The following is a 27,003-nucleotide window of genomic DNA, read 5'->3' as shown; positions in this document are numbered from 1 at the left end:
TTTACCATAGGATAATTGATATAAACAAGAGTTAAGTTCCTATGGCATATTTCCGGTCACAAAAGCATCACCAAACTTCTAAATAAAGACTCAAAATGTTTTTAACATTAAACACTGAAACAAATGTGAATTATATATACATTTTAGAAAGATTAATTAAAAACAATATAATTCTTTTCCAACTTGCTTATTCAAGTTTAGGGTTGAGGGTGGCCTGCACCAGTCACTGCTACTCAGGGTGCAAAGCAGGAACCCACCCTGGACAGGATGCCCTTCGATCGCAGGGCCACTAACACACAGACCCACACTCACTCAGACTGGGGCAGTTTAGACATGCTAATTCACCTCATGTGCACATCTTTGTGGTGTGGGAGGAAACTGGAGTACCCAGTGAAAACTCATGCAGATATGGGGAGAATGTGCAAACTCCACCCAGACAGTGGCTCTGGCTGGAATCAGTTTTTTTTTTCCCTCATCAATATTAAAACAAAATTACATTGAATGAAACAATGACACTGACCATTTCTCCATACTGGATGTTACTGGTATATTTAATTTTCACGAATCTTAAAAATACAGTTGACTATGGACTATTTTAAACAGGTCACTAAAATCAGTTGGGAAGTATTCTCTCTTCTTCAATTTTCTGGAAGAGTTTATGTAAAATCAGTATTATTTATTTCTTAAAAGTGTTTTAGAATTCACCAGTGAAGCCATCTGAGCCAAGAGTTTTCTTTACGAAAAGATTTTTAGCTAAAAATTCAATCCCTTGGTAGATTCAGGGTTATCTATTTCTCCTTGAGTGAGAGTTGATAGCTTGTGTTTTTCAAGGTAAGAATCCATCTCATCCATGTCATCAAATTTATTGTGATAAAGTTGTTCAAAATATTCCCTTATTATCTTTTTGATCTGTAGAAATGTTCTCTGTCATTTCTTATATTGGTAATTTGCATCTTCTCTCATTTTTTCATGAACAATCTAGTTGGAAGTTTACCAACGTTATTGACCCTTGCAAAGAACCAGCTCTTGGTTCCACTAATGTACTTTTAGTGGTTCTGTATTTAATTTTTTTGACTTCAACATTTTTTAAATTATCTCCCTTTTGCTTGCTTTGGATTTAATCTGCTTTCATTCTCGGTGTTTAAAGTAGAAGCTTAGATTCTTGAGTCCTTTTTCTTGATTTCTGGTATAAGTACTGAATGGCATAAAATTCCCTCTAAGCACTAACTTAGTTGCATCCCACAAATATCAATATTGTTTTCATTTTCATTTAAATTGATTCACAAAAAATATTTTCTATAAACCTTTGTAATTTTTTCTCCAAAAGCTTTGAAATTTAGAAGTATCTTGTTTAATTTCCAAATATTTTGAGACATTCTAAACATACTTTTGTTATTCCTTTTTAGTTTAATTCTATTATGGTCAGAGAACATAATCTGTATTTCAGTTCTTCTGCATAAATTTGCTTTATGACCCAGGATGGTCCGTCTTTCTAAATGTTCCATCTGTAGTTGAAAAGAATATAATATTCTGGTGGTTTTCTGTAATTATCAATTAGGTAATGATGGTTGGCAGTGTTATTAGGTTTTTTATATCCTTACTGATTTCATTTGCTTGCTCTATCAATTATGAAGAAAGCAGTGTTTATTTTAGAATTGTATTCATATATTTTTTAAAAGAAGGATTAACAATTACAATGTGTGTGGGTTTACCCCCACATATCTAATCAATTCTAAGATACCAGCTGGGTATTCTATAATTCAACTCAATTCCGATACTATCTACCCAGAAATAGTGTCAGATTTCACAGGTTAAGGGTTCAGAACCACAATTCCCACTTACTAGATAATCGGCTTATTATAAAAGGATATAATTCAGGAATAGCTGGATGGAAGAGACGCATAGGGGCGAGATATGGGGAAAGTGGTGCAGAACTTCCATGCCCTCCCTGAGAACACCACTCTCCCCAAATCTCTACATGTTCACCAACCTACCAACCTAGAAGCTCTCCAAACCCTTCCCTTTTGGGTTTTCGTGGAGGCTTCATTACATAGGTACAACTGACTAAATCATTGGTCATTGGCGATTGAACTTAATTTTCAACCCCTTTCCCTTTTCAGTAGATGAGGGGAAAGTTTACGGGTGAAAAGAGGAGTGGATGAGGGCAGGGGGCATGGACCTAAAGTTCCAACTTTTTAATTACACATTTGGTTGACTCCCCTAGTAACCACTTTCCAACCTTTGATTACCTAGGGTCTCTCCAAAAGTCCTCATTAACATAACAAAAGATGACTTTATCCTTCTCATTGCTTAGAAAATGGCAAAGGTTTTAGCAGCTCCTGTGCTGGAAATGTGGACATTGATGAAATATACATTTCCTATTTTAAATCATGATATCATAGGGGAAGCCTAGTTTTAGAATTATTTAAAACTAGTAAGCATATTTAAAATTTTCGTAGTTGTTACCATTACAACACTCAAATTTCATTATATTAATTATAGCTGGTAGCATTTTTACATAGTCAAATTAGGGTCAGATTAACCAAATCATCACTAATTCTAAATCTATTGGCTTCTCAGAGAAAAAAAATATATGGGAGGTGTGGTCAAATGCATTATAAAGTGTGTTGATTTCAGTTGTTCCAGTAAAACAGGTATTATTTGTGTTGGCCACAGGTTTTATATTAGATATATATGAGTTCAAATACAAGCTACAGTATTTAGTATAGCTAGTGGCTAATTCACTTAACCTTACCATGACTGTTTATTTTTTTTATCTATGTAATTGTAATAATAATACTCACTATTTGAAATTATTGTGATTACAGCTAATGTATGTAAAGTGCCTGGCAGAGTACCTGTTACTTAGTAAGCAACAAGCGGTAATAGTAATAGTAATAGTAATAGAAATCATAATAGTAAAAGTACTATTATTATAATTGTTAAATAATATTACTTAAAAATATCATTTAATGTTATATGATTATTTAATGTATTATTAAATATTATATCTGCTAAAATGACTCACCATTTTCTCTCAGCTTTGTCAAATTTTCTTTCAATTCTTCAATTTCTAGTTGAGCCTTCTTAAGTGCAGAATCTAAAAGAAAAAAAAATATTTGAATAAGGAGTATATGACTGCTGTAATAATCAAATTTAAAATGATTCTATTTTTAGAAAACTTTCTTTCTAATGCCTATCCTTTGAATTTCTATATAAATGTCACCTTCTCCAGACTTCCCTCTTAGTGTTCCTACTGTACCCTACATTTATCCCTATCTCTGATCATCTAACCTTGTAATCTTTCTTGTAATCTTTCCGTTTCCCTAACCAGATTCTATGCTGAAGAGTTTGGACCACTATAAAGGACAGGAGAAGTTTTTGAGCACAGTACTATCAGTTTAGTAAAAAGAAATTACACTCAGAAATACTTCAAATTAATTCCCGCAATTAAGAATATTTAAAATTTTATCAGTAGTTGCTAGAAATATCTAAATAGCAAAATTTCAGGAAATAGGTTTTGGTATACTATTCAATAATTGTATGAGGATGTCAGAATGGTATAGGGAAAGAACATGGAGCATTGGAGTCAATTGGATTTGAGTTCTTTAATCGAATTTTTATTATTTTGCCTCCTGTGGTCTGTCTACTCTTTACCAGTGATATAGCTGGTGGTCTTCCTATACTGTCAGGATGAGGAAACTCCCAGACATAAGAGACTACCATGAATCTTATAAGAGGTCATTCCTAACATGGGGCAATGTCTAGAAGAAAGCAGGCACAAACTTCCAAGAGCCTTCTCCCAGTGGATCACAAAGGATGTGCTTAATTTCTCTAGCAACAAACTGACAATACTAGTGAAATGTTGTCTGCATGGGAGGTTCATTATAGACTCAGTGCCCAAAGTTTTTATTGTGGGCTGGTCACATGTACACCATCTTCTGCCTAGAACATATCAAAATTCCAGGCTCTCAGAAGGAAACCAGGTTTTCAGCAAAAACCACATTGTTTGTATAAACAGCTTAGGCACAGTGAACCACTATTATAAGTCAGGGTACGGCAGGAATGTTCCCAGATGCTAGCCAAAGGCTAACCTTACTTACAAGCAAGACTTTCTAAGGATAGCAGTGGCAGGTCTTCTACGTTAACTATTTCCTCCACAGAATGGATATACCAGATTTTGTTTAACCATTCACAAACTGAGACATTAGTTTGTTCCCACCTTTTGGCTATTGTAAATGATAGTGCTCTGAACATACACACACAAGTCTTTTTGTGGACATGTTTTTACTTCTCGTGGGTAGACACCTAGGAGTGGAACTGTTGGGTCATACATTAAATATCTTTGAGAAATTGTTTTCTGAAGAGTCTTCATCATTTTACATTCCCATCAGCTAGTTATGAGGGTTCCAATTTCTCCACATCCTTGCCAACCTTGTTATTGTCTTTTTTATTATAGCCATGAATGTAAAGTGGTAATAGTAGTGGGTGTAAAGTGAAATCTCATTGTAGTTTTAACTTTCACTCCCCTAATGACTAATGATATTGACCATCTTTTCATGTGCCTATTGGCCATTCATATATCTTCTCCAAAGAAATGTCTACTCAAATATTTTATTCATTTTTAAATTGGGCTGTCTTTTTATAATAACATAATTCTTATAATAACACAAAATATATAAGAATTTTTTACATATCCTGGAAATAAATCCTATATCAAATATATGATTTATAAATATTTTCTCCCAGTTCGCAGACTGTCTTTTCATTTTCTTGATAATATCTTTAAAAATACAGAAGTTTTTGATTTTAAGTCCAATTTATTAGTTTTTCTCTCATCATTTTTTCTTTTGGTGTTGTAGCTAACATATATCATTGCCTAACCCAAGGTCATGAAGATTGACTCCTAAGTTATCTTCTAACAGTTTTATAGGTTTAACTCTTGCATTTAGCTCTGTGGTCCGTTTTGAGTTAATTTTACGTAAGTGTGATGTAGGGGGCTGTATTATTTTGAAGTAAATCCTAGACATCATATCACTCATCTTTAAATACTTAACTATCTATCTTTAAAAGACAAAGACTCATTTTAAATATAAGCTCAGTGTCATGTATGATTAAGGAAATTTAACAATAAATATCCAATAAGTATTCAAAGTTCCAATGTTTCATAAATTTTTTAAAACAAAATTCAGTAAAGGCCACACATTATATTTGGTTAATAAATCCTTAAAACTTTTAAATTTCCTCTTTTTCTTACAATTTATTTATTGAATAATAAATATTTAACACAAATTATTTTTTATTCTTGAAAAAGTTTTATTTTTTCCAAAACTTTTCATTCCATCCAGATTTTTGGATGTGATATAGACAGAATTAGAGACTTAACTAAAATAAAGCCCTTCAGTTAAAAGAGTCAGTTGGTCGAAAGAAGTAGGCTAATACTTGGAAAACACTGTCATGAAAAACATATACCTAGAAATTAATTCTGGCTATAAATTGATGACTCAAGAAGTTACACATAGGGCACACATTAAATTGCATATGATATTTTAAAAGGACTTGCAAATTCGGCTTCCCAACAGTCCCCAGTTTACTCACTGTGGAGACAGCTTTCAGTGAATAACTTAGGATCTACTAGACCAACCAACTGCTGATAGACAGAGTGCCATGTGATTATGTTATGTCCAAATGTAACTCTGTAATAGGTGTCCTGCTTTTCTTTTCTCCTTCGGTATTGAAAGCAGCAAAGATTGCTGCTTCTCATCATACTCATATAGCCAAATTTCTTTTCTAAAAATCTGGATTTATTGAGGTATGATTTGCATAGAGTAAAATTTATCCTTTTAAATGTACAGTTTGATGAATTCTGACAAATATATACAATTGTGTACCCACCTACCCAATTAGGATATAGAAAAATTCTACTTTCTAAAAATTTTATTTATGTTCACTGTTTAAAGTGCATTCTTAACAAAATCTCAAGCCTCCTAATATTTTTTGTTTTTAATGATTGGCAGAATCATTATTATTTTATACATATAAAAATAATGTGTATAAAACATTATTATTACTTAAACATTTTTAAACTTTATACTAAAATAAATTATAGATAAAGCAAAGATTGAAATATAAACAAAAAATCATAAAAGCACTAAAAAAACCCAGCAGTGAATATTTTCAATAATGTTGTAGTGATTTAGAAAAGGCTTTACACATGAAAACCTAGAAGCTATACAGAGAATAACTCTGTTAAACCTGACTTGATATATATTAGTGTTTCTATGTCAAAAAAAACCAACATTACATTATAACCAATGCAATGCTCATATCCGAAATATAGAAACAGCCCCTATAAATTAATAAAACATAAACATGCAAACCAATAGAAAACTATACATGAGATTGAGCAGGAACTTCACAGAATAGTGTCTCCAAATGAACAACAACAAACATATGGAAGGGTTTTCAACTTCATTAGCCATCAGGGAAATACAAATAAAAACCACAATTAAATACCACTATACACTCACCCAAAAGGGTAAAGTTAATAAGACTGACAATACCAAGTACTGACAAAGAATGTGGAGCAAACAAGATCTCATATAAAACTGAGAGCTTAAATGAATACAACTATTTGAAAAACAGTATGGCAGTAACCTACCAAAGTAAAACGTAGTCAGAACCCTTTGATCCAATAATTCTACCCTTAGGTATATCACAGTCAGAAATATGTAAATAATACAAGAATATCCACAGCAGCACAATTCATAATAGACCACACCTGGAAACAACATAAATGTCTGTCAACAGTATAAAGAATAAAATATAGTATGTTTATTCAATGGAATAATTTACAAACAGCAAAAGTGAACAAATCAACTGTCTTTACAGGCAACAACATGACTGAATCTCACATACATAAAGTTGAACAAGAGAAACAAACCAAAGAATGCATATTGCCTGTAGTCAAAACTCAGAAATAGTGTTGAAAGTCAGGATAGTGGTTATTTTTGGAGAGGAGAAAGGGTCTAGATATAGGGAGAAGGAATGAAGGGGGCTTGTGGGGCGCTAGGAATTTCTTGCTGGGTATTGTATATTTAGGAGTTGTGTGCTTTTTGGTGGGTATGTTTTGCTTATGCTTCAATAAAAATTTCTCGACACTGAAGAAAGTATGGCTATTTGTGAGACTTTTATGTGTTTATCTTAAAAGATTATTTTTTTAATGTACATAATTATGTTATACTCTGAGAAAATAGTCAGCACGAATAGTCAGAAACATTCATCTGTAACCACAGCTTACCTAATTTACTCTGTTCTTTCTCCTTTCCTTGTAATTCATCAGTGAGTCTTTGGATCTCGTCATGGGCCATCCCTAACCTCTTTACTACTTGTTCCACATCTCTCTCAAGGCAGTTTTGTGATGTTTCATCTTTTTCCAGGTCTTCATCATGGGACTGAAATAAAACATAGTCATCATAAAACAAAAAATAAATGTACTCATAACATTGCACTATTTCCTGTAAGTGTTTGAAATCCAGTAAAGAAAAGTAGCAGAGCATTTCATTTATGTGCACTTATTTTATTAGGTTGAACCATATAAAATTGATGATATTTGATTATTTCTGACTTATAAATATATAATTTCATATGATTCAATCTATTTAAAAGGTTATAGTTATGATTATGAAAAAATAGAAATTTAACCGTCAAAATGAACATCATTTGGCAAAAAAAAATTCCTCATTTATACGGAACATTAAATACAGTTTGTAAAATGCTTTCACATAAAGTATTTCATTTACTTTCAAGAACACATTGAACAGGGATCAAACTATGTTTAGAGTTCTTTTTCTACAATTATTTAAAAAATATTTTAAAAGCTAAGGAAGAAATTCCGTCTCAATTATATTTTGCTTTTGATGCCCAAAATATGTATTAATTTTACAAATTTTTCTAAAAGACAAGAAAATAAGCAAATTACCATCTCTATAGCAAAACCACTTTTAGTACACTGGTATATTTCCTTGCAGTATTTTTTATACATTTTTTACATAGTTATAATCATAATCTATATATAAGTACCTGTCAGGCTTTTTAACATTGTATGAGAAACACGTTTCCACATTGCTGTACAGATTTTGTAATGAATAATTTTTAAAGGCTGTCTAATGTTCCACAGTGGGCATAACATAATTTATATAATCATTTAAACATCTGGTAGTTTCCAATTTTTGCTATTAAAATTAATACTATGATACACAATTTCACCCCTATGTGTATTTTTTTCTTATCTGGGTTACTTCCCATGGTTAAATCTCCAGTATATTCTTTATTCACCAGATTTAGTTCTTAATAACATTTCCCCAGATCAAAAAATTAAATTCCATGAAAATTGAGTGTATTTAAAATAATGCGGTTTACATTTTAAAGGACTCTCCAAAAGAGGAGTTCCAAATATACCTGGAAAGAAGTATATACTACTCCAAGGTAATTTTTCAAAGGATATATAATATACATGGATTAAATTTGATATATTCACTAAAAATCAGCCATAGCATTAAATGGGTAATTGATTTTTCTTCTTCCCAAATGTTTGTGATGTGCTTATACTTTTATGTATAATTTGATAACTTTTACAGTGTGAATATATACATTTTAATATATTAAAACAAAATACTTTCATATATTATTGTCTTCATGAATAAAAATGTCATTTAAATAGAAAAAGCAACCACCTAGAAAAAGAGGAAGTACTGTTTAAACCATTTTTGAGGCTAGACCATGCATTCTCAATGAGACAAAATCACTCTCAAGGTACCAAAAATTTGTTAGTGGGGGTGGGGAGAAGGAGCAAAAAAATCTTACTCTTTTTATGTTTAAAACACAAATATGCCTACAGAACACAGACTGAAATACATTATATCTGTAGTATTGAATTTTCAAGAGAGTGATTAGGAAAAATTATCTAATAAGTCTTGTTAGGGGGCAATAATGAAAGAGTTTGGCTAATACTGGCTATATACACATTGATATTATACTCTGATAAAGATAATACAAACAAGAAAAATCACAGGACAATCTTACTCATAAACACAGATGTAAAAAGTAAAAATTTTAAAGAAAATTGTATCAAATGTAATCTAATAATAGTTAGAAAGAATAACCACGAACAAGTTGGATTCATCCCAGGAATGCGAGATTGGTTTAACAGAAAAATTAATCAATGAAATTCTCACATTAACAGATTATATTTCTAAATTATTTCATAATCTCAATGGCTATAGAAAAATCATTTTGTAAAACTCAACATTAGTTCCTAATAAAAACTCTTCCCAAAGGAGGAATAAAAGAAAACTTTCTTAATCCGATAAAGGATGTCATTAAAATCAAAAACCTTCAGCAAAACATCATACACTTAATAGTGAATTGCTGAATGCTTTCTCGCCAATATCAATAATAGGACAAGTATGTCTGTTATTTGAGATAACACTAAAGATCCTAGCTAGTCTGACAATATCAAGTGTTGATAATGAGCAAAGTTACTTTTATACACTATTGGTGCCAGTGTAAATTGATACAACTACTTAAGAAGACAATTTGACATTATCTGGTAAAGCTGAAGATCTACATACTCTCCAATATCCTAAATCTACTCCACGGTATATACCCTACACATTTGGGGTGAGAAGAAATCTAATTTTTCATTCAATTTTATACTGCTTGAATGTTTTTTTTTATAATATGCTTGTCCTAAGTTAGAAAAAAACAACAAAATAAGAACAAATATTAAGTAAAATATAATTAGTATATAGATCAGGTCTTGCAAAATTCCTTAGGCTTCCAAGTCATAATATGTGGCTCCATTTTAGTTAGAATGACTCCCTCATCTACTTTATACACAGGTTAATTCCACATTAGGCTATGCAGAATGTAACTAGAAAAGCAATGAAATTTTTATGTTATACTTCATAACAACATTTTATAATAACAAAAAACCTTTGAAGTATGTTTTAATTCTTTCTTTATTAATGGGGAAACTATGACCTAAGAGTGATGGGGTAGATAGTCTTAGAGTCATTCAAGACTTTGCTCCAACCATATCCAATTTGTTTTACAGATTCCACCTCTGTAATAACTCCTTAGTTTAGCTTTCCTTCCCTACTTACACTCTGAGCCTTGTTTTTGGTTCTCATCCTTTAATCAATTATTATATAACTTCCCCTGAAATCCTTGCTTCCAATCTGGCCCCTATCCAATCCATCCTTCTACTGTGGCCAGAATGATTTTTCTAAAACACAAATCAGATCATGTTACTCTCTTCTTAAAATCATTTAGTGACTCTTTAGACATTCTAAAAGAAAATCAAACATTCGTACATTCAAAATATTTTTATTCGTCTAGTGTGGTCCAGGATCATTTCTGAGCGCTGAGTCCAAACTCTTTAGCTTAGCATATGAATCTCATCATGATGTGGTTCCTGAAGTCTCTCCAGCCACTTTTCTCAGCATTCACTCACATGAACCAGTATGAATTATACACTGTTTCTTCTGCCAGGAATGCCTTTCCCAGCTTCTTCATCAGATAACACCTATTCTGCTTTCAAAAGAACCTCCTCTGGAAGCCTTTTCTACCCATACTGTCTGACTCAGCCCCTCCCCTGAGTTTTCCTAGCGCATACACCTTCCTTTATAATAGAACTTTCTACATTGAACTATAACCACTGGTTTATTTCTGTCCATCATTATCTTGTAAGTTCCTTCCAAGTCCAAATCATGTCTAATTTGACTTTTTTCTACATCCACTAGCACAAAGCCTGGAATATTGTAAGTTCACAATAACGATAATGCTAATTAACGGGTGAGGTACTATTCTATAGTTTTATATATATATTTCATGTTCATGATCATTTTGTAGAGTAGTTGAGTGGAGCCTAGATTTTATAGATGAGAAAACTGAGGCTCACAAAAGCTAACTGACTTGTTCAAGGTCATACTGCTAATGGGTGGTGGAGGAAGACCCTCTAAATGCAAAGCCTGTATTCTTAAGCACTATTAAAACTGGCTTCCCGATATTTTAATAAATGATTAAATGCATTTTAAAACTGGGTTGCCTCTTATTCAATTACAAATCCCTCTGAAGACACTATTGTCATTCTCATCTTACAGATGAGGAATTTCAAACTCAAAAAAGTTAAGGTACTTGCCCAAGGTACATAGATAGACAGTGCTAAAGGCAATTTTTCACCCCTATTTGTTGAATGTTGAAGTTCATGGTCTATTATGGTATACTGCTTTTGTTCTGAAGGAGCTACATGCTTCTTTCAGAGTTTGGGAATCAGATTGTCCTCTCAGAGTTCAATTTAAAAATCAACAAGTTGCCCATCTGAACTGAGATATGGAAACACACCAGAGTGCTTTCTAAGCAACTTGAGAGAATTAACTCAGAGAAAGGATCTGTCAGAAAGTACGGAGATCAGTACTGGAAACCTCAAAGAGTGATAAGAGAGTCAAAAGATGCCATTATTTATTCATCTAAGGGCTAGATACCCTGGTCCAGAAATAATGGCAAGTACAGATAGCCCTATTGTGTAAATCTATCTTAGCTAGTACTATAAAAATTTAGAATCATTTGTTCACCAAGTAAACATACGATTAAAATTTGGCTTCCCATGTAGTGTGCTAGTAGGAAGCAAATACGTCAGCTACAGGACATATTTGACTAGTTCCTGTGGCAATTATACTTCTAATTGTCAATTAATAAGCTGATGTCTATTCTTCTAGAAACTTCTCTGTGAGTTTAGTTAATATAAGCCCGCCTTGAGAAGCAGATCCATTCTGGTTTCTAAGCCGACAACCAAGAGAGTTAAGTCAGTTATTGGGACAAGGAGGAATTTACCAAGATAATGAAAGCCACTACTGATTGATGGTCAACCAGTCAACTCTGGTCAACATCCTATATATGTATTCTGTTAGAAACAAATACAGAGTGTTAATACATTTCACACACTCAAAAATATACATGGGAGTGCTTTGCAAACTACATGGTGATATTCAAATGTTGTTTTTTTAATATGTTAATTTAATGGACAATGAACAAAACCACTGGTGTCTTAAAATTTTATATTAGCTCTTACTTCTTTCATTTCTTCCATGTCCTTCATTGAAAGCTCTTCCAGATTTCTGGTAGCAATCCTCAGCCTGTCCTCACTGTGCTTGAATAAGCTCCAGACAAAATAGAGTTCTTCTTTAGTGGCACAAGGTTCAATTCCTTCTTTCTCAAGATGGTGAAGTATACCTTCTAACAGAATTTTTCCCTTGATAGAAGAAAAAAGCATATGTGTATGTATATACGCATACACACATATACAACAAGATTGAGCATGCAAGAAATCTGATATGTATATCACTTAGAGTTAAACTCTCTACCAAGTCGAGTTTAGTTTTCCTATTAATTAATGACTATGTTATCCAGTTATAATGAGCATTTACATGAAATAGCTAATACAAAAAATTAAAGCTTTGAATAGCCATATATCTTCTAAGATAAAAAATGACATGACATATATAATGCAAATGTATACTAGAGTGTTTTTAAAAATACAAGCGTTTATGTTTTCCAAGTTGTGAAGTGTGCAATTTAATAATCTGAAAATCGCACAAAGTTCCCTTGCAATGTTATAAATTCCAAACCCTTTCTTCCTTCTATTGAATATTTGGAAATAAAAGGATTCCTCTGGAGTTTAGAGAGCCCACTAATTCTGTACTATCTAGGGATTCTTTTGCTTTCAGAATATGTCTCATAATTTTTGCTGACTGTTAAGTCATTTAGGCTCTCTTCTAAAACTTCTTGTTCTAAGCCTGCCATCAATATTGTCTTCAACTTTTTTAAGTTAAAAGTAGTCATGCTAACAAAGGAACAGGACAAACAAAGACTCATGGACATGGACTAACGACTAGAGGTTACCAGAAGGTAGAGGGTGGAGAGGGGGGAGGATGGGGAGGTAGACGGGGTAAAGGGAATCAAATATATGGTAGCTGAAGGAAACTGGACTTTAGGTTGTAAACACACAAGAGAATATACAGTTGTCAATTATAATGTACACCTGAAAATTATATAATTGTATTAACTAATGTTACCCCAATAAACTTAATTAAAAAATTTTTTTAATTAAAAAAAAATAGTCTTGCTATATAACAGCCTGCACTACATGATGGGTGAAAGGTAAGTGTCTGTTGATTGATAAAGTGGTATTCGTGTGACTAGAACCACTAACCACGAATAAGACTTGCTGTTATAATCAAACACAGCTTTTAACCAAGTTAATCTGACTCAAATGGTAGTGATATGCATAATTATTATTATACTGCAGCTAGTTCACATAGCTAGATTCAGCAAAACTAAATTTTTATTATTTTTCTCCTTTCTTGCTAAGTTTTCCAGAGCCTTATTTTTACATCAACAGTTTTTGTTGATGATACATAGAATTTTAAGTATCATCTGACAGTTACATTGAAAGAAAAAAGGACCCAGATCTAAATCTTTATACCCCAATGTATCCTCCCCATGACCTAAAAATCTTCTCATGCTTCTCCCTACCCCATTCTCCACCATCCAGTCCCCATTCATATCTTCCTTCTCCCTACAAGGTCTCTGAGTACTGTTCAGTTACTTGTGGTTTTAGTCCTGGGTATCAGAGAGCCCAAGACACTAGGAATATATAGCATTCTATGAGGCCTATTTGGTAATATGGGAAAATGCTCATAATATAACGATAAGAGAAAAAGCAGAATGCAAAAAGTGTGACTACAACTATAAGAACACCAGACACATACAGACAAGACTGGAAGCAAATATACCAAAATGTTAAAACAAGTTGTGAAAAACTGATGAGATTGTGAGTTATTAGAAAATAAATGTTAGAATTATTATAAGTCCTTACTCCCAAAGGGTAGCACCATCTCCCTTGTCCCATGTTGTAGGTTCATCCAATTTATAGTATCTATAAGAATTTCTTAGGTTGGAGGATATTGAAAGGAAAAAAGGATGGACAATATTGAGAATACCTTTGGATCCTTGGCTTCTGGGAAATTTGAGGGTATTGGAGGGTGAGCAGGAAATATAAGAAGAGAGGGCTTGCTGGTTAGAACAGTGCAGGCTGCAGATCAATATTCAAGTGAATGACTCATCCAAGCTCCTAGATTTGACCACCTTCCCAAAGCCAGTGATGTTTAATCTCCATCCTACTTAGCCACCCATCCCCATGGCCTAAACTCCAAATGTTGCATTCTGACCACCACCTTCTGTACTTCCTGCTGTGTGTGTGTATGTATGTATGTATGCGTGTGCGTGTGTTAAATATATAAAGCTAAAATTCACCATTTTAACCATTATGTGTAGAATTTGATGGCATTAAGTACATTCACAATGTTGTATAATCACCATTATCCATTTTAGAAATTTTTCATAATCCCAAATATAAATTCTGTACCCATCAAACAATAACTTCCCATTTCTCCCCTCCTCTGACCCCTGGAAATCTGTATTCTACTTTCTATCTTTACAAATCGCCCTATTCTAGGTACCTCATATAGGTGGAATCATATAATATTGATCCTTTTGTTTCTGGTTTATTTCACCTAGTATAATGTATTCAAGGTTCATCCAATTTATAGTATCTATCGGAATTTCCTTCCCTTTTAAGGCTGGATAATATTTCATTGTATGTATTTTGTTTATTCATCTATTGATATTTGGATTGCTTCCACCTTTTGACTATTATGCATAATGCTGCTATGAACACTGGTATACAAGTATCTGTCCAAGTTCCTGCTTTCAATTGTTTTGGGTATATAGAATGGAATTGTTGGATATATAATTCTATGTTTAACTTTTTGAGGACCTGCCATAAAAATATGCATAATACATACTCATGGGTGTGAAATATTTGCTCTCTGAAACTATACCTATTCTACAATTATTGTAAGACCCCCAGTCCCTAGACCATTATATCCTCTCTCAAACTACTACTCTGTGGGTTTTCCCCTCAAGCCTAAACCTAAGTGTTGATCATTTCAATCTCTCACCAATGTCTCTAATTATCTTGTTCCTTGTCCTATCTTCCTTGCAAATCCTGGCTCTAGAAAAGTTTGTGACTATTTACATATTTTAGTTTGCTGAGTGCTAGGAGAGAAAAATAAAACAAATATGCAGACTGGAGTCACTATAAATTCATGGTCTGCAGCCTCAGCCAAGCTGCTCTACTTGTGTGGGTCACTCTATTCTTTACCAGCTCTGTTACCATTTTACTCAACAACTATTCAGAACTTCCACCTCTCCCCTTTTGCCAGATGACCTTCTCTACCACAGCACTAGTAAAACTAAGGTCATCATAAAATTCAGTCAGCTTCTTCTCCTCTCACCAACATACTAACCTTCATTTTTAGACATGTCTTCTTTCTGTTTTCAATAGAAGAGCTTTCCATCCTCCTGACCAAAGCTTATCTCTTTACCTGTTCTGGATCCCACTCCATATTACTTCCCCAAGGAAGCTTTTCCTTTTCTGTATGATCATTATCTCCCTTTCTACTGTCTTGTCCTAAGCTTCAGTAATGTCTCTGACCTTAATAAAGATCAAAAATAACCCCTCTTTGATCCAACCACATCCCCTCAAGCTATTGTTCTCTTTCTAATTTGTCCTCCAACTCACTGCATTTTGGCTTCTGCTTTTACCACTATACTCAAAATCAGTCAACTATGACCTCAAAATGCCAAATCCAACAGGACATGGTTCTGTTCTTTTTATATATGATCACTCTGTAGTATCTGTTCGCTCCTTTTTGAAAGTGTTTCCTTTCTCTGTTCTGTGATGTCACTTTCTCCCATTTTAACTCTGACCTCTCTGGCCTTTCCTTCTCTGTGTTCTTCCTGGACTCCTCTTCTTCAAGAGACTCTTTAAATGCCACTATTCCTAAGAATGCTGCTTTTGGCTCTCTGAATTTCTCACTATCATGGTAATTAATAGTTTGGGCATGGGAATCTGACATACCTTAGTTCAAACTCTGGCTCCACCACTTTCTAGGTGTGTGACTTAGACAAGTCATCTATCTTCTTTAAATTCTGATTTTCCCAAGATAAAATGGATATAATAGTAATGCCTACCTCATTGGGTTGTTAGGAGGATTAAATAATAATCCATCTCTGCTACACTCTAGATCTATTTAGAAAAACTGGCAAGAAATAGAAACACACTGAAGTTAGAACAAATACGAATGCATGTGACAGAGAATACCAGTTGTCCTTCAATATTTATTTATCTCTACTTCCACAGAAATAAGACATCTAATTGTTTGACAGATCATATGGCTGTCTACCTTGCTGCTAGATAGATACAGCCATGTGACTGAGTTCTAAGCAATGGGATGTAAACGGAATTGTGTGCCACTTCTAATAAGTGTCCTTAAAGGAATAGAGTGCTCTCTTCCTCACTCTTTCCTCCTTCCTACTGGTTGGAATTCAGACAAGATAGCTGAAGCCTGAATGGCCTTCCTGGACCCCATGAGGTAGAAATCACATGCCTTGATGATATCCTATTATCATGAAAAGAAATTCGAGTCTGACAATTTCAAGATACTGACCTAAATTCTAAATTGCTTACATCTTGACTTTTACACGAAATACATTTCTACCTTTTTAGAGCCATCATTATTTTAAGCTTTCTGTCCCTCACGATCTACCTATCCCAACTACTAAAAGAGGGTTACTAAAAGAATAAGATACAAAGGCATATACTACAAACTAAACATGGCTACATTGGAACTGGATATGGAACAGGATAGCCATTACTAGTCTGTCCTGACCTATGAAGTCCTTCATTTCTGGGTTTCCTTATGAATCAGCTCTCATTAACTTACTTCTCTACATGGATGGACTTTCTCTGCTTGCTCATCAGCAAGGGTTAAAATAGCTATTCATTTGCTAAATCTATGTGACTTTTCAGATTGTCATTTCTGTTCATGATCTCTTAGTTCAAATTTATGAGAGACAATTATTTGTTGCTCACTCAATGAATTGTGACTGCTTCTCCAAAGTTAGTTGTATAATCCTCATTCGGTCAGTTGTGGCTGGAATGAGTTGGAAGTATGAGTACAAATATGACCACCAAAGCCTAATCTTTAAGGCAGGATTAGCAGAGGTACAAAAATTCAGAAAAAAGGATTTAGGCTACGAAGGCAATATAAAAATGAGTCTACTCTTTAAGACCAATGCATATTCATTGTCTTGTGAATAACCCACTCATCCTTCAGTGTAGTTTCCCAAGCCAGAAACTTGGAAGCCACCCTTGGCTCCTTCTTATTATTAATCCCATTCTCATGTACAACTGCTGCTGAATTTGTAGATTATACATCTTTTATCATTTTCTAATTCATTCTATGTCTAAGCTTGCTGCCTTAATGCAGGCTCTCCTCACTTTTTGCCTAGTTTAGTGTAATAGATTCCTTAACTGACCTCCCTGTTTCCAGGCTGGCCCTAGCCAATGTATACTCCACAAAGCTCTCAGTCTGAACCTTCTGAATGCAAATCACTGGCTGCTTAACATTCACATTGCTTTTAGGAAGAGTTTAACCCCCTTAACTTGGCAACAGAGATTCCTCACATTCTGGTTCCTCTTAGCCTCTCTGGTTCTATCTTCTGGCACACCTTGACATTAGCCCTTCATGCAGTATACTTATTGATCCCCATCATGGTGCTTATATTTCCATGATTTTAAATATGTGGATCTCTTTGCCTGTTCTGCTATGACATCCCAGAACTAACAAGTTTCCAGTTGATTTATTGAGACCCAATGGTTGAGTAGTTTAAAAATTCCAGAAAAGCAATTCTTGAGGTAATATAAATCCATTCTTTGAATTTTAAATGTTCTGACATCTAAACTGTGCCTAAAATTGCCTGCATAACAAAGTATACAAAAATACTATTCTCTACAACATAGATGCTAAATAAATGTTCATTAAGTATTTTTAAAGTCCACTCTCTGGAAAGAAGCACATCTGAAAGTGTTTCGGGGCCTTCGAAAACTTCTAGATGTAAAGAGTTAGGCTGTAAAACTGTCAAAGCAAACTGAGACAGAAAAAAAGAATTTTAAATGGGAAGAGGTCAAGATGAATGGGTGAAGAGTCATTTCTGCTTATTATTTCTCTTAGCAGATATTCCCCAACTACAGTCCAGGACCACACCTCATGTTATAGCACATCTCTTGGCTCTGAGCAAAGGATGGGCTTTGGATCCCATGATCTTTGAGTGACACTAGGGAACAAAGGTAATAGCACAGCAACAAAAACTGAAATATCTGGTCAGGTTTTCACCCTAAACCTTTTTCTTTTTTTTCTCTCTTCCTTCTTTCATTTTTGTCTACATAGACAAAAAAAAATTTTTTTTTAAATTTACAGACATCTTAAATATAATACATATTATACATAAGTCTTCCTTTTCAATTCCCAGATGAGAAAAGTACTTTTTAAAAATTTAAAAACAATGTAGAAATGTTTAAATGATTAAAATAAAATTAAGTAAAAAAGGCAAAATGTACATCATAATTATCACTATGTAAAAAGGTACATATGTAAGGACTGACACAGAACAGAAAAATGAACTGTCAATATGTTAGGGACAGGGTTTCTCAACCTCCACACCACTTACATTTGTGCTGGCTAATTCTTTGTTGTGGGGGGATCTTCTGTGGATAGCAGGATGTACAGCAGCATCCCTGTCCTCTACCAACTGGATGCCAGTAACATATTTCCAGTGTTACATTGCCAAATGTCTCTTGGGGGCAAAATTGCCCCCCAGGTTTGGAACTACTGTGCTGAGAGAGAGAAAAAACTTTTAATTATATTAACATGGCCATATATTGGAAGGGAAAAAGAAAGCTCCTTTCAATACAGCGTTTAACAGGCCTTTTTTCCAAGAGTTAGAATTTATTCAGTTTCCATTAATGAAAATAATTTGAAAAAGCTGCAGAACTTGTTTTTTCCCCTCAATCTATTATAAAAGGGAAAGCTGAATTTCTGTTATTTGGAAACCTGATCTAGCATCAAGCATGAGACACTGCAAATAACTGTTGGCCTGGGAAATAAAACTACTCAAATCCTTCTAGCCCCTAGAATACCTCTTAAAAATGTACACTTTGCATATCTTCAGAACAGGTTTACATTTAAACCTGAATACTGAAGAATTAGAAAGACTCAATAAGATACACCAACTGCAGAATAAATTAAAGTTTCCAAGCTAAAATACAATTGCACTTATTAATTAAAATTAGAATCTTATTCTATTTTTAAGGCCTTCTGTTCCTGTCTTTTTAAGGACTAGTAAAGCCTGCTCCCTTGCCAATCTTTCCTCTTCATTGTTTGTTTCTTGGTTCACATTACGAAAAAAAAAGTTTTTTGATTAAAAAACTGACATGAAGAGGAGGAAGAATAACGGTTTTGAGCATCTCCTTACAAAAATTCCTATCAAGGTGTTGGGTGCATATGGGCTTACAGTTGAAATCCTGTTACATGATCTTGCTGAATGATCTTTTCACATGCATGAACACATCCCTACAATGTATGCCTAACAAAGCATTCACTTAAGGAACAATCTTTCTTTATATAAGCCTGAGATGGGTCCAAAAACGCATTTTGATTTTTTTCCCTCTATTTTCAAGACACACTAGGCTTGTAATAATTTACTGTTTGTATTTACCAATGTGCGCTTCTCCATTCTAGTCTCTAGTTTACCCAAGACAGAAAGCTTGTCATAGTGCAGAGAAACAGAGAAAATCTTCCAAATGGTTCCAAGGCTGAAGAATGTGAAATACTTAGCTACCCAAAGCATTGTAGCAAGAAAGCAGAAGGAGGTGGTCTGGAGATAACAGAGGCGGTGGAGACGAATGGACATTCAGTAATGTGCAGCGTGGTAAACAAAGGGTGAAAATGGCTGTGGAACGAGCAGGATGAGAAAACTGGCACTCAGGGTGATGAGAGAAGTGGGTGAGGTTGTAGCTTGAAAGGGGGAAGGCAACTGACTTGATGACGTCTGATGTTAAGGATACAAAGGGCCTCCAGAGCTTCATTGGGAATTAAGGTTCCCCATGACGAACACAGGGCAACAAAGCAGAAAACCGCAGTTCTTTGTTCACCGGCCTACAACCCGGGTAGACGTAGTTCCGTAGACTTTGTAATGACCTGGAGCTTCAGATGCAGCCAGTCGTCAGTGCAGGGTGAGTCTTAAACCTGGAAAGTGAGAAAAGGAACGCCTATCTGATTGGGAGTGTTCTCTAAGAGCGGCAGCCTAATTCTAAATGCCTGTGGCTTTTCGATTCCAGAAAGGCGCAAATCAAATCCTTCGTGCAGATTCACTCTAGCCCGTGACTAGAAAGGCCGAGCCAGGGGGTAGGGTTTCCTCTTGGTTTCGGGTGGTACCGGGGAGAGAAGCGGGAAAAACCTGGAATGCTGAAAAAGAGCGGAGAGTAGGTGCTTTCCTCCTCGGGAATGAGGCGAGAACCTCAGGAAGTAGGCCAGTAATTGTCTTTTGGAGAGTGGTCCCTGGTCGCTCCGTTCCACCACCCCTCTGCTTCTACCTGCAGGTGCCTACCGAGCGCCGGGCGTCATAGCAACCGCGCTGGCCGCGGAAACGCCAAGGCGTCCTTCCGGCGGGAACCATAGAAACGACGCGCCCCATTGGTTCAGAGGCTGTTCTTCCTGTGAAGACCTATATTACGGTGCACACCATTGGCCTTGGGATAATGGGGCGGGGCACCTCGGGCAGGAACGAAGGTACAGGTCAAATCGCTTTGTAGTAACCATGGTAACGTCATGGCGTGCGTTTGCGACTCGGAAGATCATTTTGTCACCTGGCATTCATAGTTCTCAAATAGCTTTCGGCAGGCCTTATGTAGACACCCGTCATAATAACCGTGGATTTATTTTTCTAGAAGTAACTTCATTCTCAAAAGAGATGGTGGTGCTAGGTCAGTAGTTAGGAATTTTAGGCTTAGATTTGTGACTACCTACCTGGGGCACTTGAGACAAATTACATTTTTGGACACGACTTATTATTGTAAAAATGAAGAATTATCCTTAAGACTGAAACTCTTAGAGTCCTCAGCACCGTAAATTCGTTTAGGCGACCCATTCCTCCACCTATGTAATGCAAAATAAAAATTTCTAAATGACGATTTAACATAGGCTCAGTTTATGTCATCTTAAATTTTCGTATTGCACAGTTCTATTTAGTTCATCAAAGCTTGACTTTACTCATGTCTAGGGGGCCCTTGTTTTTCTAGTATTCCAAACATGTACTTCTATTTCTAAGTCTTATTCTATTTCCACATAGAATCCTTTTTAAAACTCTGCCTGTTCTACGCACTATCTGGACCGATCTTACTTTCTAGAAGTGCTTCAATCTCTCCCTCTGACACAAGAGCCCTTCCCAATGTTTTTCCTCTGATCTAAAATGCTTACTGTAACAGTGTCATTTCAATGACATCTTCCTTGTTCACATCTCCCCTCTTTATTCCGGCTGTTACTACTTTGGAAAATATGTTATTATGGTTATTGGTATCAATTCCTCAGTAAGTTAGCCCCAAGGACAGGGCAGAGAGCAATATCTCCAGGTGCCAGCTGCCTAGGAGAAAATAACTCCAAGGCTCCCAAGAAGAAAAATAAAACAATATTGCTGCTGGAGTATAAAAAACAGAGCTGTCCACCAGAAACCATATTTCTTTGTGCTAGATGCTAACAGCTAACTTTTGTTTTTGTAATCTGCTTGCTTGCTTGATCAAGGCCAAACAAGACGTAGTTTCGGGCTTTATAAGCTGCCTCCTCCGGAGGCTCGGGGCTGACTCTCTAGTGGGGAGGGTCAGTCGCCAGCCAGCTAATAAAGACTTGTAATTAATCTCAATTGGCTCTGTGGGTCTTAGATTTGAATGCACCACAACACTTACTACCATCACCTGAAGCCCACTTCACTCAAACGTCATTCCTCAAGAAATATTCTTTGGTTTTCCAATCTAGATCAAGTTCCTTCTTTATTTGCTCAGTGACTCATGTTCTTTTTCATTATTTTCCTTTGCACCTTCCATTTATTGTTTGAAAAAACAACAAAATCTCTTCAAATTTTAACGTGTAAATATTGCTTTAGTGCTCAGAATGGAAACTAAACAGAATTGCAAAACACTTTAAATAATTCCATGTAGGGAAGTGGTAGTTACTTTAAGCATAATAAAACAGAATACGAAATAGTTCCCAAGGGAAGTAATAATTATGGTAAAAACAAATATTAAGATCACTTCTAGTTTTAACTCTATTTATCCTCATTATACATTCAAAGATGACACTCATCATCCACATAGAACTATAGATGTAGGTTATAAAATTAATCTTTTACTTCCTATCCCCTCAGTACTGCAACTACTGCTGACGGAGCCTATTGTTTTTGAGGTTTGCCAATAGGACCTGAAGTTAACTAAAAAGTTTTGTTCAATGGGACTGCTGCTTCCAGAACATACCTGATTATTAGTTATTTTTCCTCTGCTAAAGGTCACACATCCTGATTTAATGAATTATTTCAGTCCATCTTGGCATTTCTGGTCAAATCTTTTCAACTAAAATTTATTGTACTTCTCTTATCAGACACATTGGGCTAACCTTCCCAACTCACTCCATGAAACATCAATGGCATTTTAAATAAAGTATTTATATGAAACATGGTGCCTGCTTCTACCTAGTTATTAATGGTAGTTTTTCAAGTTGCATTTTGTACCATCCTACAGATCATTTAGGGCAGCGGTCCCCAACCTTTTTGGCACCAAGGACTGGTGCTCCTTTGAGAATCTATTATCTGATGATCTGAGGTAGAGCTGAGGCAGTGATGCCAGCGCTGGGGAGCAGCAGAAAATACAAAGGAAGCTTTGCTTCCTTGCTAGCCTGCTGCACTCGTTCTGCTGTGGGGACCCCTGATTTAGGGGATTTTCCTGGACTACACTTATTTACTCCCAAGTCAAGTCCAGGACATAGTGAGCTTCAAAAACTTTTCAAGGGCTCAGGGATCAAGCAGGGTACCAGCATAACACTGCTCTTGCCTTGCTAAGTGAGGAAAACAATAATTGCAACCATTTATTGTGAAATTATGTGCCAGGCACCAGACTAATGCTTTATTTTCTGTTTTATTTAATCCTCACAAATACCATTATTTTGCAGAAATTTACTATCCCTATTTTATAGATGAGGAAACAAATTAAGTCAGGTGTATAAGTTTATAGAATAGTTGGTACAGTTAGAGAGGTCACACCTGGCTAAGGTGACTCTAAAGCCCATAATCTTGACCATACTGTAATGCTTCCTTCGGTGTAGACATCAGCAATTGGCCCCTGCCTGGCCCCTGGTGGAAGCTGGGGTTAAGTTTCCTTGAAGAGCAGTCACAAAATATTTGAAAGGTAAATTGTTAACTCAAACATTGAATCTAGAACAGGAAAGCAAAAGTAATTGTAGTGGGAAGCTCATCATTCTACAGACAATCTATCTTCAGGGAGATGTCCTTCTCTCCTACTCCCATCTTTGATAAATTCCCAAAAAACATCCTTTCAATTGTTTAGATTTTGGGCACACACTTTATTGCACTTAATTTTTTATATATCCATTTCCCAAACTAGACATGTTTATTCATCTTTTTAATACTCATAATCATCAGAGCTGACCACATAATAGGCATCAACAAATATTTGATCTTCAAAGCATGGCCATTCTTGCATCCATAATCCATTTAGAAGTGTGAAGGTTGATATTCATGCCCCACATGTATATATTGAGGAACATAACTCCCAATACTCTTTTTAAAGATGAGAAACAGCTCGTGTTCATTTTCAAAATCAAGATGACATTCAGGCAAGTGTGTCAGGTGGTTCGATCATAAATTGCTTTGCTTTTGTTTCCATTTGTAATGAGTATGAAATGACCTTTAAAAGATAAATACCAAACCATATTTGCCTACACTCACTGCTTTTTCCCTTCATTTTCTCTGTCTTTATGAAAGCAAAGGATTTATTCTAGTTCTCACTATCTGTAAGAGCCCTGATCCTATATTTTTTTGATCTTTCAATTTTGGTCTTGTATAAAAGCTGTGTGTCGAGACTGAAGATCAACCACTATCTTCTCTTCTATCTCTACGCCTTTTTCTATTTCTTTCTCTGATAGTAATAACTTAGTTTCCGAGTCTTTGGTTATGATAACCACAAAGGACCTTCGTGACTCTAGAATATTAGCCACCACCACTTGATGTCGATAAACTTTCAAAGCATTCCGTGCACGATCAATTACAATGGAGGGGTCAGTCTCCAACTTAAAAGATATTACAAATGCTTTGGGAGCCCAGTCTTTAACCAAAGGAGAAAGCATTTTTGGCACCATCTTCATTGTTATCTGTATTGGAAAAAGAAAAGCTTAATAAGCAAACAAAGGTCAATCTCACAGGAAACTAAGGAAGCAGGGATTTAGATTTTTGGCTACATTAATTTAAGTGGGATTTCTCATTGTCAAACTTTTCAAAGCACGTTAAATACTTAGCTTAAAAACCCTGGCCCTGTAGGGTTCATAAGGATGCCTAGTTTCAAGGCTTCTTACGTATTCTGGGACAAACCATGTATTTATGAATCAGCCCTGGTCTGCCACCTTCATCACCATTAACAGAACTCTAAAGAACAGTATTACACTTTGTTAAACATACCCCTTTATTTTTTAAACCAAACCCTCAAATAAATAAATGCAAGTAATCTATTCATGCAAAAATTACTTTGGCAAAAGCTCAAAGAAAGTTGGGTTTTAAATTTCTCAGCCTAGCTATTTCTTGCATTGGTAGAATGACTATTTGATTCCGTTTAAATATTGTCACTTGTAACACAGCAGTGGGGAAACAGAACTGATTTTATGTTCATGTAAACTCCTACAATATCATTTTCAATCCCTCATAAAGGGAATATTAAGTTGTTTTGTGTACATTCAAGATGGAACTAAAAAATATAGAATAAACTAACACTCCCAGAATTTAAATAGTGTGAAATCACTTATCATCACTTAATCATCAGGATTTCCCCTCAAAAAATTAGAAATTGTGATAGGGATCATATATCTATTCCCCACTTTTCTCCTTAGCATTTATCACCACCTAACATAGGATGCATCTGACTTACTGTCTCCTCTGTAGAGTACAAGCAACACAAGGCATAGTATATTTTATCTCCAAGTCCTACAATAGTGCCTGGCATATAGTACTCAATAAATATTTATTGAAGAAATGAACAACTGAGCCATCCCTACAAAGTCAGCAAGTGCTCCACAGGTAGAGTTTCTCCTATTTAAATTCTATTTGCATCATTTAATAAATGACTAAAGAATTTCTCAGGTTCCAAGAAGACATATCATCTCAACATGTCAGCCACACCACTACCCTCTCCCCATACCTCTTCCTTAAACTATAGCAATAATCCCACGTAATCAACCCTTGCACCTCTCTCTCTCTCTAATTCACCTTTCACACTGATGCCAGAATGTTCTCAAACAAAACTGTGAACTCATTCTCCTACATATATTCCCCTTTGACTCCACTGGATAAAGTCCAAGCTCCTTAAGAAAAACAGAAAGTCTTCTATGAAGCAAGCTGTTTCTTCAGTCTGCCCTCCACACACACCACTCTCCCTACTCTCTAGCCTTACCAAACAACTTCGGTTTATAGTCATCGCCTAATTCCAAACTCCATTTTGTACTCCATCTGGTATGACCTTCCCATTTGCCTAGTATACCCTCTGCTCATCCTTTAAAACTCAGTTCAAGTCATCTTGAGAAAGCCTTCCTTGATTTCCCCAATATTCACTCACCCCATGCTCTGACTTCAGCTTGTATGTACCTCTACTAGAACATTTATCACTCTGTATTGTAATCATGTCTGTGTCCAGTTCCCTCAATGGATTGTGAAGTCCTTCAGGGAGGGCGGTGTCTTAATTCATCTCGGTATCCCAAGTGCCTAGCACATATGAAATGCAGAAAGACCATCTGCAGATTAAGAGAGAATTAACCTAGGATTGGTTATAAAGGATCAGATCTCTGGAAGAGAAGTGCCCATCACCTGCAGTGCGCCCCCAGATGACATCATCTTGTGTTCAGGCATTTCAGAGACAGGAATATAAAAATCTGACACGGCCGCAGCCAAGTAAAACATCGCAGAAGAGCCTGAAAAGAGAAGCACAGGGTGTAATAAATCGTAGATGGGTATGGGATCAGCTCCTTTACAATTCAGGTTCCCCTGGGTAATGAGGGTTTACGAGGTAAGTGTCTGGGGAGAGAGGTTCTGCCTCAGCACACCCGATGGACTCCTAGGGCACGCACCTAGCGGATTGAGCGCCTGGGCAGCAGCCTGCAAAAGGTGCAAATATTCTGCCAAAGTGGTGAACTCCACGGCCAAGAAGGTGCCGGCAGCCACAGCCTCCTGGTAGCTCCGCAGAGCCGCAGCGAAGCCCGGAAGTGCATTCTCCTCAGCCTCCAGGCTCAGTAAGCCCGAAGGGGCTGGGCCTGAGGGCCGCAGAGCTGATAGCCAGGTCTGGGGAGGGAAACGGTGGGCAAAAGGGAAGGCGGAGCGAGCGCGGTACAGGAACAGGACCCCATAGCCCGCAGCCAGAAAGGCCTCCGCCGAGATTGCACCGCGTCGCCCGCTGCTGAAGTTGTCCAGGAAGCGCACTGGCCGGGCTTCCAGTGGGACTTTGGTGCCGCCGGACGTGACCAACACCACTCTTCTGCCCTGCGCACCCAGCCCCGCGGCAAAGCGAGCCATAACCTCGGCCCAGCGTGCAACACCGGAGGGCTGGGGAAACTCGGCCACCAGGTCCATTTCCGCCATGAGCCTTGGGGCTCCCCCGCGCCTGCGCACGCTCCAAGGCCGCCGGCGCCACGCCCCTTACCCCACCTGGCCTACGCA

General features: G+C 36.1%; 2 protein-coding genes across 7 annotated transcripts in view; both read right to left on the bottom strand.

Annotated features, from left to right (window-relative positions):
• Positions 1-16,152, bottom strand: part of CCDC30 (coiled-coil domain containing 30) — a 92,365-nt gene extending 76,213 nt beyond the window's left edge. For all 5 annotated transcript variants that reach the window (XM_036232716.1, XM_036232718.1, XM_036232719.1 and 2 more), the window contains exons 1-4: positions 13,940-16,152; positions 12,134-12,313; positions 7,301-7,454; positions 3,029-3,100 (exon numbers count right to left, since the gene is read on the bottom strand). In XM_036232716.1, the coding sequence (XP_036088609.1) occupies positions 3,029-3,100; positions 7,301-7,454; positions 12,134-12,313; positions 13,940-13,972 (439 nt within the window). In that variant the 5' untranslated portion in view covers positions 13,973-16,152. The remainder of the gene's footprint in view (positions 1-3,028; positions 3,101-7,300; positions 7,455-12,133; positions 12,314-13,939) is intronic.
• A 7,478-nt stretch (positions 16,153-23,630) lies between these two features.
• On the bottom strand, positions 23,631-26,995 carry PPCS (phosphopantothenoylcysteine synthetase). 2 transcript variants are annotated; one of them, XM_016139993.2, is made up of 3 exons: positions 26,418-26,995; positions 26,158-26,261; positions 23,631-24,458 (listed from the first exon to the last, which is right to left on the bottom strand). In XM_016139993.2, exons 1-3 carry the CDS (start codon positions 26,923-26,925, stop codon positions 24,135-24,137), a joined length of 936 nt encoding a protein of 311 aa, XP_015995479.1. In that variant the 5' UTR covers positions 26,926-26,995; the 3' UTR covers positions 23,631-24,134. The 2 variants fall into 2 exon arrangements, with proteins under 2 accessions (XP_015995479.1, XP_015995480.1); XM_016139994.2 differs by lacking the exon at positions 26,418-26,995 and adding an exon at positions 25,910-26,055 and having other exon boundaries at positions 26,158-26,255.
• Positions 26,996-27,003: the final 8 nt, after the last annotated feature.

The sequence above is a fragment of the Rousettus aegyptiacus genome, unplaced genomic scaffold (assembly GCF_014176215.1).
Source record: "Rousettus aegyptiacus isolate mRouAeg1 unplaced genomic scaffold, mRouAeg1.p scaffold_m13_p_1, whole genome shotgun sequence".
NCBI classification, from domain to species: Eukaryota; Metazoa; Chordata; class Mammalia; order Chiroptera; family Pteropodidae; genus Rousettus; species Rousettus aegyptiacus.
Note: the sequence above shows the minus strand (reverse complement) of the source record. Positions and strands in the feature narration are given on the sequence as shown.

What these genes read in the sequence shown, in the direction of transcription:
- PPCS (XM_016139993.2), bottom strand. Translation starts at nt 26,925, where the DNA reads ATGGCGGAAATGGACCTGGTGGCCGAGTTTCCCCAGCCCTCCGGTGTT. An exon ending in CCAGGCGCTCAATCCGCTAG is followed by an intron (nt 26,262 to 26,417) that starts GTGCGTGCCCTA and finishes TTCTCTTTTCAG; the next exon opens with GCTCTTCTGCGATGTTTTAC. An exon ending in CATCTGGGGGCGCACTGCAG is followed by an intron (nt 24,459 to 26,157) that starts GTGATGGGCACT and finishes TTTCCAATACAG; the next exon opens with ATAACAATGAAGATGGTGCC.